Source organism: Diabrotica virgifera, chromosome 4, assembly GCF_917563875.1.
Source record: "Diabrotica virgifera virgifera chromosome 4, PGI_DIABVI_V3a".
Lineage (NCBI taxonomy): Eukaryota > Metazoa > Arthropoda > Insecta > Coleoptera > Chrysomelidae > Diabrotica > Diabrotica virgifera.
The window spans coordinates 118,595,931-118,620,967 of record NC_065446.1 but is presented as its reverse complement, the minus strand read 5'-3'; the positions used below and the strand labels follow the sequence as shown (position 1 = coordinate 118,620,967).

Sequence of the window (25,037 nt, the reverse complement as noted above, 5' to 3'; positions counted from 1 at the left end):
AATTAATAAACTAAACCAAAACTGAACTGTGTTAAAGGAGAAGGGCATTAACAAATCAAATAAGATAATATTTATATAGCTTACTAGACCCAACGAAAGAGTGCCAAGGACGAGAAGCCGAGTAGTGTGCAGATTCTCGAGATATATTCTTGGACTTGTTCTATCTCATCGCTATTTACACTTATACGTCTGTAGTCGTCTGTGTTTTTCATTGTTTTTGTTTTTGTCATATCCATTTTTAAGCCGACGTATTGGGAGCGGTCTGTGAGTTGTTACACCATAGTTTGTAGTTCTTTGAATGGTCTCGTTATAATCACGATGTCATCAGCGATTCTGAGGTGGTATAACTTGTTGCCATTAACGTTGATGTCATAATATGTTGACACCAGTATACGGGTGTTTTAATCACATGCACAATTTTATCTCTAAAATTATACCCCTTACAAACGAAATGAGTTCACCACTCCCGAGTTGTTGATTTTTGATCTATTTAACATTGCACTTTTATGTTTTAGGTATATGGATTGGCGAGTGAGATAGCAAGGAAATTAAAGATTCCAAGAATTTATCTTTCGGCTAACAGTGGTGCCAGAATCGGATTAGCAGAAGAAGTAAAGGCCATATTCAGGGTTGCATGGGAAGATAATAAGGAGCCGGATAGAGGCTTCAGATATTTATACCTGACTCCCGAAGATTATGCCAAAGTAAGCTCCACGAATTCGGTAAGGGCTGTTTTAATTGAAGATGAGGGAGAATCTCGATACAAAATTACGGATATTATAGGTAAGATATAATATAAACTCTTTTATTTACAATATTAGGCCCAACACCGAAAGGTGTCAATGGCTCTACTGATAAGTAAAGTTATTTATAATATAAAATAGTTTTTTACTCATATACAGGCTGTCCCGAAAAGATTGATCATAAATTATACCACACATTCTGGGGTCAAAAATAGTTCGATTGAACCTAACTTACCTTAGTACAAAAATGTGTTCATAAAAAAAGTTACAGCCGTTTGAAATTACAAAATGAAAATCGATTTTTTTCAATATATCGAAATCTATTAAAGATTTTTTATTGAAAATGGACACGTATCATTTTTATCGCAGGAACATCTTAAAACAAAATTATAGTGAAATTTGTCCGCCCCATAAAAATTTTATGGGGGTTTTGTTCCCTTAAATCCCCCCAAACTTATGTGTACGTTCCAAGTAATTCATTATTGTAGTACCGTCAGTTAAACACAACGTTTTTAAAACTTTTTTGCCTCCGTATTTTTTCGATAAGCCAGTTTTTATCGAGATGCGGTTTAAACCCCCCAAATGTTTGTGTACGTTCCAATTAAACTATTATTGTGGTACCATTAGTTAAACACAGTGTTTTTAAAACTTTTTTGCCTCTTAGTCTTTTTTTGATAAGTCACCTTTTATCGAGATGTTGCTTCTTTTTTAAAATATACCTGAAAATGTAAATTACAGATAAATTTTCAGATTATTAACAGGTCTCTATAATCGTACTTAACCATATACAAATATTTTTTTTTGTAAGCATTTATTAACAATCAGAATTACATATTCTATGAGTTAATTTGTTAACAAGTACAATAACTTATATCAACTATAGTATTGTACAATAAAATGGCGTTATGAGGTACATCACCCAGCGGTTTCACCTCAGTTTCAGCGAAGATCTATGGGCCATAATCTTCGTAATCTTCTGTTGTTTGGTGGCTGCAGTAGTGGTAATATTAATTGGTTGGGGTGGCCTTCCAATTTCTCGTGGTGTCTGTTGGCTCTTTCTTGAATTACTATGCTAACTAACGGGATGTTTAGGTCCAAGATTCATCCAAATCAAAACTGATGAGGAACTGCAAAGATCTCCTCAACAACCTGGCAAAAGACAGTAAAGTGTCATTATTCATTATTCTGGATGCCGGGTGATAAAAGGGTGCATGGACGAGTAGATCTGTTGGCAATGCAATGAACGAGCAGATCTGTTGGCAAAACAAGGTTCGAGAGAAACCTTAGACTCAGAACCTTTCTGTGGCGTCACTAAAGATGCTAGGAAAAACGAGGTTCAGCAGTGGCTAATAAGGAAACATCAAAAGAAATGGAGAAGCGCGTAAGGACAAATCCAGACAATCAAGAATATTGATAAGAAATTCTCGAACAATTTGATGAACCTCAATAAACGAGAGATGAAAACGGTCACTGAAATGGTGACTGAACATTGCCGTTTAAGAAATCACCTATACAAACTAGGTAAGGTGAATGAACCATGGCGCAGAAAGTGCGAAATGGAGAAAGAGACTGCCATACACATCCTACGTCATTGATTTGTGTTAAATGATGTGAAACAGGAATTTACAAAAGTACATATATACTTTTGAGGTATATATTTGAAATTGGAGTAACATTGTTCAAAGAAATGGAGGTTTATTAGCAGTTTATTATCTGTTCTGTAAGAAGCCTTAAAAATGGAAATGTATAGTTTGTTTAAGCAAAAGATTTATTTAAATTAGACTCCTAATAGTTTGAAAATCACACATATTATATTATCAATGTAAAACTATGTGGTAAAATTCAATTCAAATGAACACATGGTAAAACATGTATTTATCCATTGAGCCCGAAACAGTGAAAACCACTGTTTTGAAAAACATCCATCATTTTGAAAAACCACTGTAATAGTAATTTACGTAACAGGTTCCAAAAGTGATATTTTACGAGACGAGTAGGAAGTTTTTACGAGACTCGCCTACGGCTCGCCCTGGAATCCCTGGAGTCTCGTAAAATCACTTTTGGATCGTGTTACGTACAATATTTTTTCTGCAGCCGTTTTGTATGTTAAAAAATAATACATGGATAAACTTTACTTATGTAACTTTACTAACTGTTATAACAATTATTTAATTAATTAATTAATTATAACAATTATTTACATTGATATTGTTAGAAATATTAACAGAACTGGCAGTATTGAAATTAGTGTTAGACGTGTCAGTACTTTTACTATTTTTTGAGTTATTAATTTGAAAAACTGAGCGAAAACACACACAAATCTTAAATCACAAGCATTGTCATAATAAAATACAAAGTTGATGTTATTGTCAAAGCCGTTACCTAGCTACCCAAAATCGTCCCGAAAGTGAAAAAAGCGTCCCGAAAGTGAAAAAATTAGTCCCGAAAGTAGCTACTTTCGGTACGAGTTGTGTAAAATGGTACTTTCGATTTAATAAATCATACCGAAAGTTTTATTTTCGGGACGGCTGCAGAAAAAGTTTTTTCAAAATGATCTCATTTGTAAGTAATAGAGAGCTTTTGAATGTGTTATCACTGTAAAAGCGTACACATAGCTGCACTATAAGATATTATTGAGGGTAATATGAGTATTTATTTTTGCCATTACTTTTCTTAGCTATAGAGCGATACTTAATATGAACGTATAGTTATGTTACTATGTAAATATTGTTACTGTGTAAATATTGTTACTATGTAAATATGTTACTATGTATGTAAATGTTGTTGTTAATGTTTTCCATATATTTTTAGGCAAAGAGGATGGATTAGGTGTTGAAAACTTGAAATACGCCGGTATGATAGCCGGTGAAACATCTGCAGCTTATGAAGAAGTGGTTACTATCTCGATGGTAACTTGCAGAGCTATTGGTATTGGTTCCTACTTAGTTCGTCTAGGACAGAGAACTATTCAAATCGAAAATTCTCCTATTATTCTCACCGGATATGCTGCTTTGAATAAAGTAAAAAATTTTAAGATTACAATCTTAGATACGGATATTTTATTGAATTTTTTTAGTTGCTGGGACGAGAAGTGTATGCCTCAAATAATCAACTTGGAGGAATTCAAATAATGTACAACAACGGTGTCACTCACAAAACGGACCAAACCGATTTAGAGGGCATTTTCACAATATGTAGATGGCTTTCATATATTCCAAAGGTAAGCATAGAACATTCTGTAGAAAGTCGCTTATTTCATAAGATATAGAGGTACATATCCCTGTCAAACTCCATTCTTAACAGGAACTTCTTCTGATATTAGCTGACTGATTCCAAGATGCTATTGCCTATTCGAATTTCCCATCCAGATAGACTTATGTTATTCAAAATAAATTAATTTCTCATGTTTAACAGTGTCAAATGCTTTCTCATAGTAGATAATAGTATGTAAATGTGTATGTTTTATATTATTTTTGTTGGTCAATGATCTAATTGCTTTTTTTCGATTATCTAGGCCAAAGATCACTAATAAAATTATGATATGCCGAAATTAGTCCTGTGATCGGGGGCGTAGTTCCGTTTACGTGTTCATTTACGACAGAGCGGTTTTGAAATAGACACGGAAACGGCAAGACATATTTGGTTCCAAACAGGTGTTGATTTAAAAGAGCTACCTCCGAACTACACACGGGTTTGTACCGAAACGTGCGGCGTTGGGATGCGACATACTAGTGCGTACTACTACATCTATTCGTTTCATGTGTTGTTTATCAACTTGCATTTGTAAAAAAAGCGCTTTCCAATAAATGTATTTGTGTTTTCTACTACTTCAAAATTCAAAAAATTTTATCATTTATATATCAATTTTCATTCGTTGGAGTTGTGGAAACAAAACATAAAGTAGTACCAAAATACTATCAAGTAACTATTATGATATGTACTTAATTTAATTATAGACATTTTTTGCAATGCACAAAAATACTTATTGTTCTATTAAAAACGTATTTTAGTTTCAGCTGAACAATTTGTGATGCAGATAGGTGCTAATTTAACACATATTTGTGATTTTATGTACGTGGTTTTAATAGAACAGTAAAGTGCTATTGTGCATTACAAAAAAAATGTATAGTTATCATAATAGTTTTTTTAAGATAGGATATTTTAGTACTACTTTGAGTTTTAAAAAAATATAAAGAAAAAAGAAGGAAACTTTGATATTACGAAATTATGTTTTGTTTCCGCAGATCCAACGAATAAAAATGTTTTCGTTAAATATGTCATTTTGCGCAAAATTGGTAGATAGGAAATATTGGTAGTAGAGTTATATATAAATGATAAAATTTTTTGAATTTTGAAGTTGTATAAAACACAAATATATATATGTAAAAGTAATTTTAATAAACAACACTTGAAACGAATAGACATAGCATTGCCCGTGGGACTGCGCACTGGTATGTAGAATTTCAAAGCCGCATGTTTCGGTACAATACAAACCCGTACGTAGTTCGGGGATGGTTCTCTCAAATCAACACTTGTTTGAAACCAAATATGTCTTGCCGTTTCCCTGTCTATTTCAAAACGACGCTGTCGTAAAATGAACACGAAAACGGAAATACACCATCGGGGGCTTTCATTCGACATCTTATCATTTTTTAGGTTATAGTTTCTATTTAAATTATTTTTGAAATATACAGACTTTAGAGCATATTCTTTCTATCGTTAAAGTTTTTAATCGAACAAAAAGTAAATGTGTTGAATATAGCATTCAATATAAATTAACCCATAGTAGAAGTCTATAAACAATGTTTGTTTTTAGGACAAAATGTCTCCCGTACCAATAGTTAGTCCAGTGGATCCAATCGACAGGGAAGTTATTTTCACTCCAACAAAGACACCTTACGATCCAAGGTGGATGCTGGAAGGAAGACAGTCTCCCAGTAAGTACAAAGTATTTTTATCTACATAATTATTTTTATAGAATGTTATAGAATTCTTGTGACCTTGTGACCCCCGTCTGACCGGTACTCTCCTGAGATAATGCAGTCATTCGGATATATGCGGAAAATGTTCTTTTACTGTACATATACACTCATATACACTCACGAAACATAAAGGGCTGGTGAGCCTATGCGGCAATAAATAGTTCTAAATACATTTTATATTTTAGACGACGGTAACATTTGGGAGAGTGGATTCTTCGATAAAGGTTCCTGGGCGGAAATAATGCAGCCGTGGGCCCAGACCGTGGTTGCTGGTAGAGCTAGATTGGGAGGCATACCTGTGGGAGTTATTGCAGTAGAAACTAGGACTGTAGAACTGACGCTACCTGCTGATCCCGCCAATTTGGATTCTGAATCAAGGGTAAGCTATTCAATACTTTTTTCTGGATACCTATTATTCAACGTCATATAATTTTCATCCATCTGTTATTACCGTCCCATACTGCATCCATTTGGCTTATTACATCCTAGGCGAAACCTATATTTCGCCCTCTAGAGGATTCAAATTACACATAGGTGTCCTTCCGTATTTACTAAATATGTACGAGGTGCTTTTCGAGATTAAAATACTTTGTAGGGTTATTTTCTTAAATCAGCGTTATGCAGTACATTTGTTGGTCTTCTCCAAACCAATATCGCCCATTTGTGGATCTTGAATAAAATTTTGACTAACTTTAAGAAGAGAACTCTTCACTACTGGCAGATATGTTTATTCATAAGATAATAATTCACAAATTATATTGTAAGTTGGCACCACTGTCTTGCTGGATGTATCCCAAGTTGTGGCATCAAAGGGTTAATACATATACTACGCTATTATTCTACTTACCAAAACCGTACTTGCTATTCCTAGAATTATAAAGGGTGTCCAGAAACTCTCTCCACAAACGAAGACAGGATATTCCTCAGATGATTTTAAGATAATTTAACCCAATTCATCTAGCAGTTTTCGTTTTTCTAAATATAACCGTTCTGTAGCTATTTAAAAAAAAACTAATTACAAGACGCCATATTTAAAGAGTTCTGGTTCCTTTAGCAAGCATTTTCGGACTAGATGAATAATGTTAAATTATCTTCAAATTATCTGAGGAATCTCCGGCCGTTGTTTATTGGGAGAGTTTGTGGACACCCTGTATATATCCGACAGGTATTTCAGAATCCAGAAGGAAAATGCTTTGTTTTATGATACTTTGCTGCTGGTGTCCAACGAGGAAGTGTCCTTGGACCAATTCTATGTATTTTATACATCGGAGATTCCTCCGAACTAAATTAGGATACTCTTACTACATTCGACGATGATATCGCACATATTTCAGTTGGAAATAATTATGAAGGTCTCATTATAACCTCTAGAATTCCTTATATCAAATCAACAATCGGACCAAAGCAAGGAGAGGAAATAAAATAAACGTTAAAAAGAAAATCCTAGAGCTTAGAGTAAGATATAAAAAATGCATTGGTTGTTTGGATGTGACTTCACATTATCTATTCATAGCAATATGTTGCTCTAAAATCAAGCCCCAAGTGTTTGTAATTATGGCTACTGCTCATTTTAATCGCTCAAAATTGTCATATTTACGACTATACTAATATTACATTGATATATTACATGAAACACATTAATTATATTACATATGTATTAATATTTACATTGTTTCAGACCGTGTCTCAAGCTGGTCAAGTTTGGTTCCCAGACTCTGCTTACAAAACATCTCAAGCTATTAAAGACTTTTCTAGAGAAGATCTGCCATTAATAATCTTCGCCAATTGGAGAGGTTTCAGTGGAGGAATGAAAGGTATATTTAAGTTACAGTGAATTGATATTAAATACTGATTTTTTGGTACTTTTCAGATATGTACGAACAGATTGTCAAATTTGGTGCTTATATCGTGGACGGATTAAGGGAATACAAACAACCAATTATTATATATATTCCACCTAACGGTGAACTTCGAGGAGGAGCTTGGGCCGTCGTAGATCCAACTATTAATTCTAGGTATATGGAGATGTTTGCAGATAATGATAGCAGGTAAGTTGGATTTCAATGATTATTTCATTCATAGGAGATTCTGACCAATAGAAAGCTACAGAAATCTAAATTAAACTGATAATTTTTGATAATTTCCCGTCGTCAAGTATATTACGTCAGATGCCCTTCGTTGCTACGAAAAAATACATTCAGTTACATTAATGACAATTAATGTTTTAAAAATTATAAAAGTGATGATTTCCAAAGAAAATAGACAAACAACTTAGATGTAGCCTATGCCACCAAAGTGCGTTGGACTTATAGTATAAAGTGTGGAGTGACTATGTGTTTGAAACGTGATTGTTTTGTACAATTTCATGCTGGTTAGATTATAATACATGATATCCCAAAGTACGTATGTACCTTACACTGTAAGAAAATAAAACATTTTCATTTTTATACAATGTTTTATATTTTGACTCCCGATCAGCCCGTTGTACTCGTATGAGTACACCTACTTGTTGCTAAAAATTAAATTTTTTTATGTCAAATAACAATGAATTTTTACTATTTAACCCAGGTTCAACAAGTGCATTCAAAAAAATTTTGTATTATCAAAAAATAAATGTCGTGGGATCAAATGAGTTAAAAAGCAGGTATTATTAACTTTGAATTATAAATTATTAAAGTTATTGAATAAATACTCATTTTAAAATGAATCTATACTTATTTACCTCATTGGAAAGACCCAATTATTAATCACAAGAAAAATCCAGGTCCGGATTAACAAAAAAAAAACATAAAGTAATTGTGACCTTGAAACAACACCCTGTATATTGACATTTTCAAAATTTGTTTGCACATTTGAAAAGACCACAAAAATCCGAGTTTATCGGTTCACTTTGATTTTTTGTGCAAACATTGATTAACTTTAATTTTAAAATTAAATATATTCAAATTGTAAAGAACCCTGAAATTATTAAGCAGGTTTTAAAGCACTTTTAATAATAAATCATTCAAGTTAATGAATAAACTCTAATTTTAAAAATAATCAGATATTATTTACTGCGTTAGAAGGACTCACTTACTAATCACAAGAAAAATCCAGGTCCGTATTAACAACAAAATACAAAGTAATTGTGACGTTGAAAAAACACCCTGTATATTGAAATTTTTAAAATACGTTTGCACACCTGAAGAGAGCACGAAAAACAGAATGTCCCGCTTTAATTTTTTATGCAAACAATTAAATGGCATTACTTTTGAAATTATATCGAAATTTTTATTATGAGTTCCCAGAGTTCTTAAAAATTTCGACATAATTTCAAAATTAAATTCATTAAATTGTCTGGCCAAAAACTCTGGCTCTTTTCATAGCTATGTGCAAACGGATTTTGTAAATTTCAATATACAGGATGTTGTTTCAAGGTTACAATTATTACTTTATATTGTTTGGTTAATCCGGACCTGGATTTTTGTTGTGATTTGTAAGTGGGTCGTTCGAATTTCGTAAATAAATATTGATTATTTTTAAAATGGGTATTTATTTAATAACTTTAATAATTTATTGTTAAAAGTGCTTTAAAAATCTGCTTTTTAATTTCAGTGTTCTTAAAAGTATCAATCAATATATTTAATTTCAAAATTAAAGTCATTAAATTCCCTTCACAAAAAATGAAAGCAAACCGATAAACTCAAATTTTTGTGTTCTTTTCAAATGTGCAAACAAATTTTGAAAATTTCAATATACAGGGTGTTGTTTCAAGATCACAGTTACCTTATGTTTTTTTGTTAATCCGGACCTGGATTTTTCTGGTGATTAATAATTGGATCGTTCCAATGTGGTAAATAAGGACTGATTAATTTTAAAATCAGTATTTATTCAATAGCTTTAATAATTTATAATTAAATGTTAATAACACCTGCTTGTTAATGTCGGAGTTCTTAAAAAATTCAGTATAATTTCAAAATTAAAGTCATACAATTGTCTGGCCGAAAAATTGAAGCGAACGATTAGACTTAGTTAAAAGTGTTTTTGATCGTTTGAACTATTCATAGAAAATTTGTACTTTTACAAAATGGTTTTATTTTCAATAGTAAACCTTCTTTCCTTTCCTTCAAAAACTGTATCAAACTCCAATATCAACAAACTGGTATATATTATTACAACGACATACGATAAATGCCATTATAATATAAATAGTTTTCCTTTATTCCCGACGACGAGCTGGCCAAATACCCAAGTAGATGGAGGCCAATAAACTAAAGAAGGAGAAGAAGAATATACCTAAATATAACGCTGTGTTTAGGTACACGCTAACGTGTACGCAAATAAAAAAGTTAGAGTGTCAGAGTGTTGGAATTTGTTTAATCGTGTTGTGTTTACACTTTAATTTTAATATTGATTAGTAAAGAGATTTCTTATTTTTTATTTGTTTAGTGTTTGTTTTTCAATTAACTATGCAGTGTGGACAATTATTTAGTTGTTTTAATGAGTTTAACAACATTTTAAAACAGTATGAAAAAGTTAAGAGACTATAAATTAATATATATTTTTTTAGTTATAAGTGAAATAGTATTACCGTCCAAAATTAAAATAAAAGGAAGACGTAAAGCTTTCACAATAATAATTAACTTGTTCTGAAGCTATTTCCTTGTTGCATTTTTGTAATCAACTATTCTAAATGGGAACTAAGCCACAATTTAACTAAAAAATGATTTTATTAACGTTTCGACGTCTAAATCGGACGTCGTTGTCAAAATACAAAATATTATTAAATTAAACAAAAATGTTGTTGCTTAGTAAAAATTTTTTCTAATAATTTATTTAATCTGACTAATTTTTGTATTTTGACAATGACATCCAATTTGGACGTCGAAACGTTAATAAAATCATTTTTTAGTTAAATTGTGGCTTATTTCCCATTTAGAATAGTTGATTATAATAATTAACTTACGTATAAAAATTATTTTAACAATATTTTGTACGTGTCATGTCAACTAAATACATATATTTATTTTGCTAACCTAAATATATACTTTTATATATACATTGATTTATTATAATTAAGTTTGAAACATCCGAATAGTTCTGCTTCCCTTCCCTTAACAAATATTTTTCTATCAAACAAACACTAAACATATCAAAATAGCATGTACCAAAATATACAGTCCCTGCGCACGCTAAATAATGACGTCACTGGCTTGATGAAGTTTAATTCGCGTGTACCTAACTTTTTTATTTCCGTACACGTTAGCGTGTACCTAGACACAGCGAAATATAACCATAATAATAACTAATGTAAAACTATGTGACGTCACGGGTCGTTTGAACTATTTTATACCGCAGAAGACTTTAAATATGTATTTCTAAGTTATTACGAGTTTTTGAAGCGTGAAATTTTGGAAATCTCATTTTTAAACAAAACTGAACATTATTATGTAATAAAAAAAATGTGCAAGTTCCCTATTCAATACTACCTCTTCAAAAACTGTATCAAAACATCAATGTAAACAAAATGCTTTATACTTTCATACAAGACAGGATCTGTCTGTCTGATCACAATAGGGAACTTGCATAAAATTTTAAATTGGAAAAAATGTTATAAATCACAACAGAACATAATTTAAAACATGTATCAAAGATAAAAAAGTTTTGCTTGGCTTTCGTTTGGCCCCTAAAGATGATTAAACATTCAAATTATACCAGTCAGCCCAAAACGCGCCTTGACATCATCCGGTTATATGTTTACATTCTGCACCAACAAAGTAAACAAAATTGTATAAAATTTTAATTAAATTACACATTACAAACGTCAGTAGAAAATAAGTTATGTGACTCACAAGTGTTTTTGATCGTTTGAACTATTCATAGAAAACTTGTACTTTTACAAAATGGTTTTATTTTCCGTAGTAAACCTTCTTTCCTTTCCTTCAAAAACTGTATCAAACTCCAATCTCAACAAACTGGTATATATTATTACAATGACATACGATAAATGTCATTAGAATATAAATATGTTTCCCTTATTCCGCGACGATGAGCTGGCCAAATACCCAAGTAGGTGGAGGCCAATAAACTAAAGAAGGAGAAGAAGAATATACCTAAATATAACCATAATCATAACTATATAATAAAACTATGTGACGTCACAGCCGTTTGAACTATTTTATACCGCAGAAGACTTTAAATTTGTATTTTTAAGTTGTTACGAGTTTTTGAAGCGTGAAATTTTGGAAATCTCATTTTTAAACAAAACTGAACATTATTATGTAATAAAAAAATGTGCAAGTTCCCTATTATTCTCGTTCTTTTTCGATCGTTTGAAATTATTTAAATAAGCAGATTTTAAATTTGTATTGACAAGTTATTATGAGTTTTTGAGGGGTGAAATTTTGGAAAGCTTATTTTTAAACGAAATTGAACATTATTGAATTATAAAATGTGCAAAGTCCCTATTATACGCGCTCATCTTTGAAATGAATACAGTTTCCAAAAGTTATGGAGTATACTCTACATTTTACTGTTTTAGGGGTGGTATTTTGGAACCCGAAGGTATAGTCGAAATTAAATTCCGTAAAAAGGATCTCATCAAAGCTATCCACCGCGTAGATCCAACCATCAAAGAATTAGACGAGCAAGTCAACCAAATAATGAGGGAAATTCCTCGAGATCGTTCTGCTAGCATTACACAACCTCGTGAACGATCTGCCAGCATCACTGCCACCGTCGAAAGGCCGAAACCTCCAGAAGTAGTTGAGCTAGAAAAGAAAATCAAACAAAGAGAAAACTTCCTTTTACCCATGTACCATCAAGTGTCTGTACATTTCGCAGATCTACACGATACTCCTGAGAGGATGTTAGAGAAAGGGGCTATCAGTGTAAGTACACTTTTAATCAAAATCATTCGATGTATAAAATTAAATTTTGACTTTGATTCAGTTGTTCTATTCTGTAAGGTGTAGTAAAGTTGTAATATAAGACTCTAGAATCGCAGTGCCGTATGGATTTACTAAATGTCAAATCGCTTTTCAAAACTTTGGCGCGTATTGAAAAATTAAAAAAAAGCTATTATTAGATTCATATAGGTACTTGAATGATGCGTAAAACCAACAGCAATTGCCAAACTCAATAATTTACATTATTACATTTTGCAGAATAGATTTATTTTATTTTGGTTCTTTAATTCTAATCAAATTATTCTGTGTCCGCCACTGGTAACGTCACTTTAACGTAAAAGGCGTATTTAAACGGGATCAAAATTCAAAAAATTTTTCGTTCGATATTAAAGGGCCACAATTTAAACTATTCAATGACCACAACTGTACATAAATCTTGTACTGAGTTAAAGCAAAGTTTCTGTATAAAAATATATTTTAGGAAATTGTACCGTGGAGAAAATCTAGGAAAATAATCTATTGGCGACTGAGGAGACGTCTACTAGAAGAAAGAGTAATCAAAGCACTTATGGAAGTCCAACCTGAATTGGCAGTAGGACAAGGTGAAGCAATGCTCAGGAGGTGGTTTGTGGAAGACAAAGGTGCTGCTGAGGTAAGTTCACTCATTGGGTGGTATGCATAAAAACGGAGTATAATCTCCGAGTATATTCTCATGAGTATGAGCATAAAGAGCGTAAACTGTAAGTTTAAACTTACACTCCATTTCATCTGAATAAAAATATTGTGATGTAATGAGCTTTTACTCACAGTACATAAGAGTAGATACTCTCTATTTAATTTCTAAATCGTTAGAAATCATTGTTTTAGTTGTCCAAAACATCTTTCAATTAATACACGCTCCTTTGTAAATAATTTGTTATAAGCAAGCTCTGCAGGAGTATCTGGATTTCTAAAGGGCAACATTAACCACGGTACTACGCCATAACCTTCATCTCATAAAATTATTGCCTTTGACTTCCTAAACTCATTTAAAACAATGTTATAAATTTGTGAGTTGCTCCATATCCGTGAATCATGGACGGATCCTGGCCATCATGCGTCCATGCCTGTAAACCACTCATCTTCATTGCAAGTGGCTTGAACGTTGATACTGTGATATCCTTTGCGATTGATATATTCATCACCATGAAGAGGTGTTTTTTTATTTTTATGTGGGTGCTATCGATCTCACCCACTTCTCATGAAAATATGTACTTTGTTTCATCTTGCTTTAGCTTAGCTTCTATTAAATCCGCCGGACCATGAAGAAATTTTATCGAACATGCGCATTTTTCTATCATCTGGTCAACCACTTGTGTCACAACCTTACACACGGTAGTTTGATGAACACACATATATTCTCCCACTCCTGTTCGAAATCCTGGATCACCTACATGTCTTAAAAATATGTATTCATTTTATCAAAGTTACGTATAGCCCCATATCTTGTTTATTCCGATTCTTCACTAAAAAAATTATCCTAAAACCACTCAACATTTTCTTTATTAAATCGATATAATACTTTAAAGTCACGATCACAAGTACCCAAGTAGCACAATAAAAACATTTTAGTTTTATTTAAGGTTTATAAAGGTTTTATTGTGGTAACTAAGAAGATATGGTTTTAAAGTTACCTTGTAGATATACTGCCAGAACTTCAAAACTGTTAAGCATTTGTCACTAGTTTTAAAGTATCTAATAAGAGTATCAAATAAGACTAATTAACCTTAATAGATAATTTGTCTATTGTAGTTTTAAAATGGTTTATTCTCAGTTCACTTTAAAACTAATCAGTTTTATGAAGAACTTCCGGACTGTTTGGTTTTATTAGATTCTAGTTTGTTACTTTTTAGTTTTATTGCAGTTTTAAAGATTCTCCTAATATGAGTAATAAAACCTATTATTAAAACTACTTGACCTCAAGACTATTATGTCAGTAAAACATATGCCTTAAAACTATGTTTTTAGTTTTCTTTAAAGTTGCTTTCTTAAAAGCAATTAGTAGGCTATATTAAAACCAAACGCTCTTAACTGAATCAATGTGGTTATCGTAAAGACTAAACTATGCTTCTTGTTAGAAACAATAAAACTAAACTCATCCCCTCTTCTTTCATGTCCAAAATGGTCGGTCATTTGTTTTAGAGGAAACAATGGTGTAATGTGTTGTAAAAAGTGGAAGTACATTTAGTATGGAAGAAATAAGTCGCAAGTACTTACTTAAAATATAAACGAACTGGTCATTTTAAAAGAAAGATACAACACACACACAGCACTACGACGCCTTGATTTTAGGTTAGATTCACATTAAAACCGAGTGGCATTATTGACAGCAGCATTAAAACTAAACGGTTTTAATTCCAAGGCAACCTTGCTTTTATGTAGGATGTATGCTCCTGGAAAGGTATAAAATAAAACCATGTGATCTTAACAATTCTCTGTCGATAGACCAAATAGTTTTATTTGGATTTCGGCCATATTGCTTTCTGGAGATGCTGAAAGCCATGATAGGTTACAATATAAGGCTTACATAAAAATTATAAACAAGCGACTTAGAAACATAAATTCGACTTATTTTAACATTAAAACATTAAAATTGTAGATAACATTATTTTTCTTTCAAATTAATATTTTTCGGATTTAAATTTTTTTATTATTTTTATTTTTTAATCGCCAGTAGTCAAAAATGTTAGGGCGCGTGAGTTATTTAGACCTCTTTTTGTTAACATTATCAATAAAGTTGGGCGCGCAAGTGCTTTTCTACCTTGACAGTCCGAAATAACAAAGTAGGTACTTTTTATTATTTTATGGTTACAAATACGTATCTACCTATCATAACACATGTAAAAATTTGTTGGCCTATATGGAGTATATGGGTTTAAAGGATCATTTAATATGGTAAATTGTCTTTAAAAGTCTCCATTTAAAAAAACCTTTTTGGGTTTGCTATAAAACTGCCTGCACTTAAAAAAGTGTCTTTTAACATAGTTTTAAAAGCACCTTCACAGCAGCTTTAAAACCAGTTGCTTAAGAAAACAAAGTTTTAAAAAGGTTTTTATTTGTGGTTTTATTGACCTCTTTCAGAGTGGGCCCTTTTATGCTGAAAGCGGTTTTATTGCAACCTTAAGGTTTACTTAAAAACCAAATGGTTTTAATTTTAGTTTTATTCTACAGTTTTAAAGCATCCTTAAAAGACTTAATTAACCCGTTCGGTGCTACTTGAGGTTCTTCTTGTACTTCTTGGTTTATAATATTTTTTTGAACGCAACTTACATGAACTCTCCATAGCTTTGCCACCATCAAACTGAAGTCTGGTAATTATTAGACTCCAAATTTACTGAGTATATTCTCATCATAAAGAGCATAAAGACATTTTTTTTTCATATCAAAAATGAGTATCTGTATTCTCAAAACAAACTGTACATAAGAGTACCGACTCAAGCTGAGTATCTACTTCTGATTTTTATTCTTACCACGTGGAGTATGTACCTACTCCAACATTTGGAGTATAAACTACATTCTCATTTTTATTTATACGAGCCATTAAGGAAAGGGTACGTTTATAATTATCCTATTCGCAAATGCCACAATTAACGGGGAGAAAGTGAGGACCAATGAATAGATTGTCTGTATTTTTAGGGATACAAATGGGACAAGAATGAAGTAGTAGTTCAATGGATCGAAGAGCAGTTACAGAAACCCTCACACGAATCCATTATTAGCCACAATATACATGCTGTAAAGAAAGACGCAGTTCTCAATAATATTAAATCTACTTTAGAGGTAAGATTTCGAATTTTTTTATTTCTAGAAGTGTTTAATACAGTGAAAGGATAGTCTTTTTTCCCTGTCAACTAGTTTATTTTAACGTTAAAACCAAATTGCCCGGACACGTGTGGCTGCCACCTTCAGGTGACAATATTGACCATCAATTTTTTTTAAATAGCAAAGAAAGTCATATGAGATAGTAAACATTTCTGATTCTTATATCTAACCGTCCTCTGTTGCCATATGCATTTTTCCAGGTTGGATAGCGGTCAAGATAATTTGAACGTAATTTTTTGATTCGGGTTATTTGCTACCTAGAATTGGGCATATTTCTTCTAGCATATCGAAGATGATGTATTTTTATTTCTAATTATTTAAGGCCAAAATGTATTAGAGAGTCGAGGACGAGACTCGTCGCGAACAAGGCAGTCTCAGTCTCGTATTCGCACTTGGAGTCCCGGACTCATCGCAGTCTACGTAGAAGTTCACATAGTCCAGTTGGTTAGACGAATAACAGGTCTAACCTTGCATTACGAGCTGCCCCAAATTTTATTTTTTAATCTTTAGTAGTATCAGAGGGGAGGTCAATAGTAATGTAAATTTAAAATCTCGACTGAATTCCGCCGTTGCGTTAGCCGCCATCTTGATTTTAAACGAGAACCGTTTTTGCTCAATCTCTCCGCCATTTTCAACTTTTCGACAAAAAATATAAGAACTAAAAGTGTTGAAAATGTCATTTTCTATAATTTCTGTTATTATAATTTTTTCGTGCTGTCGATATTTTCCGAGTTATGGCGAAAAATAGTGACGGAGCATAATTATTGAATTATCTCGTTTATTGTTAGTTTTACGACAAAAATACAAAAATAGAGATACTTACTATCATTTTCTTGTTAAAATCAATATGTAAGGTAGTACGTATGAGGTAAAGGCGCGAGCGTAAGACCCGTATGGTTTTACAATTGTTTTTGTTTAATATCTACGCCATTTTCAATTTTTCGACAAAAATGGCTGAAACTAAAATTGTTGCAATTATAATTTCCTACAATTTATTTCGTGCGATTGATATTTTGCGAGTTAAGCGGGAAAATAGTAAAAAGGGGATGGGGGAGCATAATTATTGAATTAAATGTTGTTTCTGAGTTGCCCCAAATCTTATTTTTCCAAGCTTTAGGGGGAGTCAATAATAGTGTAAATTTAAAATCTCGACTGAATTCGGCCGTTGCGTTAGCAGCCATATTGATTTTAAAGGAGAACCGTTGTTGCTTAATATCTCAGCCATTTTCAACTTTTCGACAAAAATGGTAGGAACTAAAATTGTTGGAAATGACAATTGAATCTGACAATTTCTTTTGCACAATTTTTTTATAAGATCAATATTTTCCGAGTTAAGGGGGAAAATATTGGTAGTGGAGTAGAAACATAATTATTGAATTTTCTCCTTTATTATTAACTTTACGACATAACTGTACATTAACAAAAATAAAGAGAATTATATTTTATACAATTTTTGAATCTTTCAATGAAACACTAACCAAACTACATAAGACATAAAAATTACTTATATGCATTAAGTTCACTTAATTTTATTAACTAGCCGGTTTATTGGTTGAATGTGTCTGTCGATATTTTGATGTTAACAATTTTTTTTTAATTTTGGACCCTATTGTGGGAATTTCCCCATCCCCTCACCCCCTCGTATACCTGCCACTGGTTCTCTCGAAAAATTGTAGTATATCGCTATTGCAACAATTTCAGCCCTTACACTTTTTGTCGAAAAGTTGAAAATTGCGAAGATATTGAATAAAAAGAATTGCTATGAAACCAATCCGGTCTTACGCTCGCTCCTTTACCGCGTACATACTTCCGTTGTACTACCTTAAATATTTATTTTAGCAAAAACAATTAAAGATATCAAAATTGTGTAAAATGTAATTCTCTCTATTTTTGTATAGGTACATTTCGTCGTAAAACTAATAATAAACGAGATAATTCAATAATTATGCTCTAACTGTCACTATTTTCCGCCATAACTCGGAAAATATTGACCGCACGAAAAAATTGTAATAAAAGAAATTATAGAAATTCACATTTTCAACAATTTTAGTTGGTATAATTTTTGTGGAAAAGTAGAAAATGGCGGAGATATTGAGCAAAAACGGTTCTTGTTTAAAATCAAGATGGTGGCTAACGCAACGGCGGATTTCAGTCAAGATTTCAAATTTACACTACTATTGACCCCCCTAAAGATTAGAAAAATAAAATTTGGGGCAGCTCGTAATGCAAGGTGAAATGCTAACCCGATTGGGCTAACAGTTTTTCGATAACCACAGCGTGAAAAGAAAAATGGCCTATGAGGATTTGGAAGAATTTATTGTCTTTCTTGGCTGCTACATTAGAACAAGAAGAACGGACAATTAAAAAAATCCAAGGAAAATACTTTCTTTGCCTCCTTTATAGTAAAATTTTTCAACAAATCTCTTAACGAATTTTATTTATAGTGAGCACTTGTTTTTCAATTATAATAGATATAACTATCAGCCTAACATAAAATTCGTAAGAGATCTGTTGAAGAATCCAATCTTATAAAATTCTACTGGGACAAGTCACGCACGGTTTTGATATGTAAACATTGAATGACGTTTAGTAAACGTCATTTTATTATAACAGTTTTCTCAGGATTCGAAAAAATGTATGCATTTAAAAAGCATTGCAAGCAAAGGACACCGCACACATCTTATGGAAAATATAATGTCACTCAAATGAAATAAAATTTACATGAATAGATGCGTCCTGAAATTTCAATAATTTTATAGTATTGCGCCAACTCTGAATTTTGTTTAATTAGGGCGTTAATTGTAATTAAAGTTTATCGATATCACATTTTGAAGTCCATTAAACTGGCATTCATAAATAATATTAGTCTAGTGGCTATTTAATACAGTCTATTCAACACTAGCTTAAGCTGATTAGAGGCGGTACAACTAACCAAATTATACCTACTTTATTATCAATAATAATAGGAAAATATAAGAGTAAGCATCTGCCTTAATCCTTCAAAAAGATTTATGGAGTACGCAAATCACAAGATCTTCTTTCTCTCTTTGACACACGTACATTCCTATTTGATTTTAGACTTATTTTGATCAATTTACGCTCTTGTCATTGTTAATCAAAATACAGAGTTGGCGCAATGGTATCAAATTATTGAAATTTCAGGATGCATCTATTCATGTAAATTTTATTTCATTTGAGTGACATTATATTTTCCATAAGATGTGTGAGGTGTCCTTTTGCGCTTACCAACTTAAGAACGCGACAATAACCCTTGCGCCACTTGTTGAATAGTATATTCCAATATTTACTTTTGTTTACTTTTAACTAATGTTTAATTTTTTTTATAGGATTGTCCAGATGTCGCATTAGATGCGGTCGTAGCTATAATAGAAAAACTAAGTGACAACCAAAAAGCAGAAGTGATACGAACACTATCCCAATTAGGTTCGCTAGAAAATATAGATTAGATTGTACAAAATAGGACTGATATTTTCTTAGAATTTTATACTTCAGGGAATTTTTATTTAATAATACGGCAACAAGTAAGCAAAACCAAAACTATGTAGTTAGTTTCATTTTTCATTTGATATTATCAATAGATTTCAAGGTTTGCCAATAAGGTTACACCAAACAAAGAATAGACGGGAAAACTGAGTTTTTAACAATTGATTTAAAGTCGAGTTTAGCAAGTATAAAACTGAAGTTAGCTACGCCATCCTAAAGATTTTTAGATTGTTGGTTAGGTGTAGGTGGCGCTATAACAGCGAAGAGTAGACAAAACCCTAAACGTAAAACGAATGTCAATGTACATCATAGTTCACTTATAGGGCTTTTCATCGATTGTCATTTGTTTCGAGCTTCTGTCACAATGTGTTGTATAATCTTTGTATAATATTAATATAAACGGATTATACGACATATTATGATAGAAGCTCGAAACAACTGACTGTGAATGAAAAGCCCTGTTGCTGTCAGAGACATGTTAAGGATATACTTGGCTAGGGATATCCCACTCAATGCATTGAGGTGTAACGCCGACATAGGATTGAGTGGTCTAGCCATCTTTGTCTGTCACATGCGCGGGATTATTTGGTTAAAAGATATAGATAGGCCACCTATCGACTGTTTCCATGCTGTTTCCGAATTACGCTTTTTTGGTGAGTATGCCGAGTCTACGCTTAATATGTCAATGGTTGCTGTAGTTCCATTGCCGTAGTAAATACAGGGAGATATTAATCTGGTCGTAGATTGCAGAAGGAATATATTCATGTGACGTCATTGTTTCAGTTGGTTATCTTGAAAATCTTAACTGTCATCTGTCATTGCATCTATCTCAAGGCACATTATTTATCTTAATTTATTTTACCAATAAATATTTGTTTACCGATTATTATAATGTTTATCTTTGTTAAACTTAAGATATTCAGTGAATAAATACAGCAAAGCAGTTACGATAAATTCTGAAAATACTTTTATAAAAGAAAACAAATTAATAGAGAACTACTTCCAATATCAAAATATTTTATGCCCTTCAAAGAGTTTTAGAAAATCTCTACGTGGATTATCTTTTGTCTTTTTTGTCACTTTAATGACAGCTTTGTGTAGTTCCGTACACAAAAAAATTCAGTTTGAATATTTTTCGAGAGTCCTCTATGAGAAACGGCACGAAAATAACCACAATTTATACCGACTGTACTGTATTGAATTCGGAGTTAGATGATAAGGAGTCTCCGTGGGTCACAATCAGCAATATATTCCACTTTTTCAATCGACAGTTAAGCTGATAAATTATATGGCAATTATTAAGACTTCAGTTATATAAAGAATAATTCAACAGTCTTTTCTTTTATTATTGGAATATACTTTAGCAAGTTTCGTTCGAACAATATCTTAATTTATTTGCACTATCGGTTAACAAAATGAAAGAGTAGTTAGATCTTTTAAGTAACAAGCTTATAAGAATAGAGGTGCTAGTTTTGATATTAAAATGTATATTTTTATAAGAATCTCTTGTGGTTACCTGGCGGGCGATAGGTTTTTTTTAATTTGTCTTATTTTTGATAGTTGTTGTAAAGTGGGTAGCCACACGTGAGGAGATTTTTCCAAAGGTAATATATACATAAGTAAAGAGCAGAATTCTTAATAATATGTGCAGGTACCTTAAAATCTTTTGTCTGTATTTGATGCCAAATTCAATTTTTTTTAAAGAGTAACTGATATTACAGTTATATAGATTATCTAAAGATATATTTATTTTATGATTTTTAAAAAATTATAAAAATACGATATTTATGATATAATTTAAAAAATACTGCTGTTGGCCATATTACCAACATAGTGCCAGCAATATGGCCACTCTAAGTGGATTTTTATACCTAATATTAAAACTTAATACCTAATACACTAAAATAGTTTCAGAATTTTTAATATTTTATTAAATGTTTAAGAAAATACAGTGCAGAAACTTAAAAATATCTTTTTTTCCACAATCAGGCATCAATGCATCATGCACGTATCAACGTGTATCAACCAAGCTGTATACCAAATTGTAAATTTAAGTATACATTATTATAGACTGGGATTGTTAACAAGGGATTGAATACCTATTTTTTAAATAATGGTACATACAGAAGTTTTATCGTTTATCGACAACAGCGCTATTTTATGTCACGTAATACAGTAGCCGATGCTGCGGCATCGGCTAGTTATGGCAGGTCACATAGGAAGAATGGAAGATAACCGTTGGACGAAGCGAATTGTTGAATTGGGACCAAGAGAAAATAAGAGAAGTAGGTGCAGACCACAAACCAGACGTACTGATAACATCAAGCGAACGACTGTTCACAAATGGATGCAAAAAGAACGAACAGAAATGAACGAGATATATTTACGAGATAAGAGAGTAGTGGTTAAATTAGAAGATATTAAAATACCTCAAGAACTACCTAAATAATAGAACTTAAAAAATTCAAGGGACAATAAAGCCAAAACTCTTCTCCACGATATGCCAGGTATTCGAATTTGTATTCATTCCTGAATGGGGATTACATAATATTTTCATACTGTTCAAATACATACTCATAATATACTTCTAGTCTAGCTCTCGGACTATAAACTGTGTTAGAAAGACGCTTTGAATACTTTGCACTATTGCAAGATGTATGTTCGTTTCTCGAAGGTCCGGCCCTGTTTGTCCTCCAATCCAGCTCTTGGCACAAAATGCAAAATAATAGTAATATCTTTCTCAAAAGACCTCGAGTGTCACGGATCCAACATGCCGGAGAGCAGTAATAATATGTCGATGACAAGTGAAGAATCACTTCTCATAAAATTGTTTCTAAATCACGAACGGTCTTATGCTATTATTTTTTTTTGTTTTTTATTGATAAAAGTTCTTTATTGTCTTTTGGTCTTAATTATATTACTGTAACAACTTCGTTAAATTTATATTTGTTTGTTTGGATTGAACACATTGATTTTCGTAATATACATATTGGTGAAAAGTGGGTTTTAAATATTGAAATATTTAAAAATAGTGAATGATGATTTTGTTGTACATTTTGTTTCTTACTCACATTTTCCTGTATAAAACCATGTTCTGCTCGATTATGTAAATATTTGGATATGAAGCAATTATTTTTGTATAACAATTATTTTTGTACAATTTTAGACCTGTTATTTTTGGTTAGAATGCTGTAAGTAACTTCAAAGTAGTGTTTGTTTATTTATTTCCCTCAATTTTGTCAATTTTGTTGTTAATATTTGTTAATATTTTATTTGTTAATAAAGTATTTTAATATGTTTAGTTTTATGTACCCGTTCTTTTTTATACAAAGTATCAACAAAAACTGCAAACATCATCCACAGTTTCTAAATAAAAATGGCTGATGCGATGGGGTTAAAAAAAGACAAGAGCGAAAACGGAAGATAAACACAAGAGAGGACATATTTATAGGAACATGGAATGTAAGAACCCTATACAAAACTGGCAAATTGGAGCAAGTAAGCCAAAAGAAAAATACGGTGCGAAGACCAAGAAACTGGGATCCAATGTAAAAGTGGGACATAGAAAAGAGCAAACTACATACTCTTATCACTAAAACAACCTACCTAACGCATATGGAAAATGCATCTATGGGATTTAAAGAGACTGTAAATAAATCTGAAGTAAACGATGATGGAAACGTGATGACGAAACTAGCACTGAAAGAGGACAATGAATCAAACATAAGAAAAATATATGTTCTTCATGTACCATGTCCTTTCATATTGGCTACCATCATAGATATCTTAATTTTATCCACTGCCTCCTTGTAAGTATGCTAAACAGATATAGAAAATGAAAAATCAAGAACAAACAGTAAAACTAGGAACCTGGAATGCTCAAACATTGTCGAGACCAGCGAAAATGGAAAAGGTTGATAGTAAGAGAAATGCTAAGATACAGAATCGACATTCTAGAACTACAAGAAATAAGATGGAAGGGAGAAGGAAATATTAAAAAGAAAAAAAAAATACACAATATTCTACTCGGGAGTAAACAAGCAGCAAGGGAAAATGGTACAGCATTTATGGTCAAAATGATAAGGAATAAAGTTATAGAATAGGGCTATTCATCGCTTTCCTTTTTTTCGTACCCTTGACGTATGATTAATAATATATTTACGTGATACTAGGGCAGTCAATGAGGGTATTTGGCTCCGAATTCCATCCTACTACATCGATTTACTTGATATTTTCACAGTAAGTAGGGAATAGCTCAAGAAAGAAAGTCTACCCTATATACTATGGCGCTTTTATCTTGGTGCCGGTTCCCACCCCTTCAAGGGGGTGGACAATTTTTTGGTTAAAATAACCATGGAGGTGGCTAGAGAACCTAACTTTAAGCAAAACTGTTCTATAATGTTTTTTTGAAAACTCAATTTTTTTGAGTTATTCGTGGTTGAAAATTAGCCATTTTCATTGAAAAATGACACCTTTTCGGACGGTTTTTTTGCGAATTCCTTAAAAACTATGCATCTAATTAAAAAAGTATAAAAGTAACAACATTTTTGTAGCTTATGAAAAATCAAAGAGATTCGTTTCTTCATAGATCTTCTAGTTATAATGCAAAAAGAGATATGGTAGGTGAAAACTGTTTCTTTGGTGAATGCTCAAATCGGTGTATTCAACTTGAACTAACAGAGAAACGTTCGATTTTAGGTGTATAATGCTACCAATACCTTTTGTAGTGCTTGAAAATACCTTGAAAATGAGCAACATTAAATGTCGATTACATTCAAACTAAGAGAGATATGCTGCAGAAAAAAGATGACTAATGTATTTTAATAAAAAATGAGAAGTATATTTAACCCCTCATCCACCAAAATTTAAATGCCTCGTTTTTCTTGTACAATATCTTTTAATATAGTGTTAGTTCTATGCCCAAAAAGTTGGACGGGTTTAAAATGAATGGTTTTAAAAAAAATAAGATCAAATTATAGAGCGCATTTTTAAAATTGCTTAAAAATCTTCCTTTTTCTCCATGTAAGTCGAAAATAATAAGACATACGAAAAAAAGATAT

The 25,037-nt window shown here is 31.9% G+C and overlaps 1 protein-coding gene across 5 annotated transcripts in view; it reads left to right on the top strand.

Moving 5' to 3' along the window:
* The window catches only part of LOC126883135 (acetyl-CoA carboxylase), a 465,330-nt gene extending 442,056 nt beyond the window's left edge, over nucleotides 1-23,274 (top strand). For all 5 annotated transcript variants that reach the window (XM_050648387.1, XM_050648384.1, XM_050648388.1 and 2 more), the window contains 11 exons: nucleotides 516-783; nucleotides 3,555-3,763; nucleotides 3,820-3,963; nucleotides 5,560-5,680; nucleotides 5,911-6,104; nucleotides 7,404-7,539; nucleotides 7,596-7,773; nucleotides 12,246-12,594; nucleotides 13,094-13,264; nucleotides 16,288-16,431; nucleotides 19,821-23,274. In XM_050648387.1, the coding sequence (XP_050504344.1) occupies nucleotides 516-783; nucleotides 3,555-3,763; nucleotides 3,820-3,963; nucleotides 5,560-5,680; nucleotides 5,911-6,104; nucleotides 7,404-7,539; nucleotides 7,596-7,773; nucleotides 12,246-12,594; nucleotides 13,094-13,264; nucleotides 16,288-16,431; nucleotides 19,821-19,940 (2,034 nt within the window). In that variant the 3' untranslated portion in view covers nucleotides 19,941-23,274. The remainder of the gene's footprint in view (nucleotides 1-515; nucleotides 784-3,554; nucleotides 3,764-3,819; nucleotides 3,964-5,559; nucleotides 5,681-5,910; nucleotides 6,105-7,403; nucleotides 7,540-7,595; nucleotides 7,774-12,245; nucleotides 12,595-13,093; nucleotides 13,265-16,287; nucleotides 16,432-19,820) is intronic.
* The last annotated feature ends 1,763 nt before the right edge of the window (nucleotides 23,275-25,037 follow it).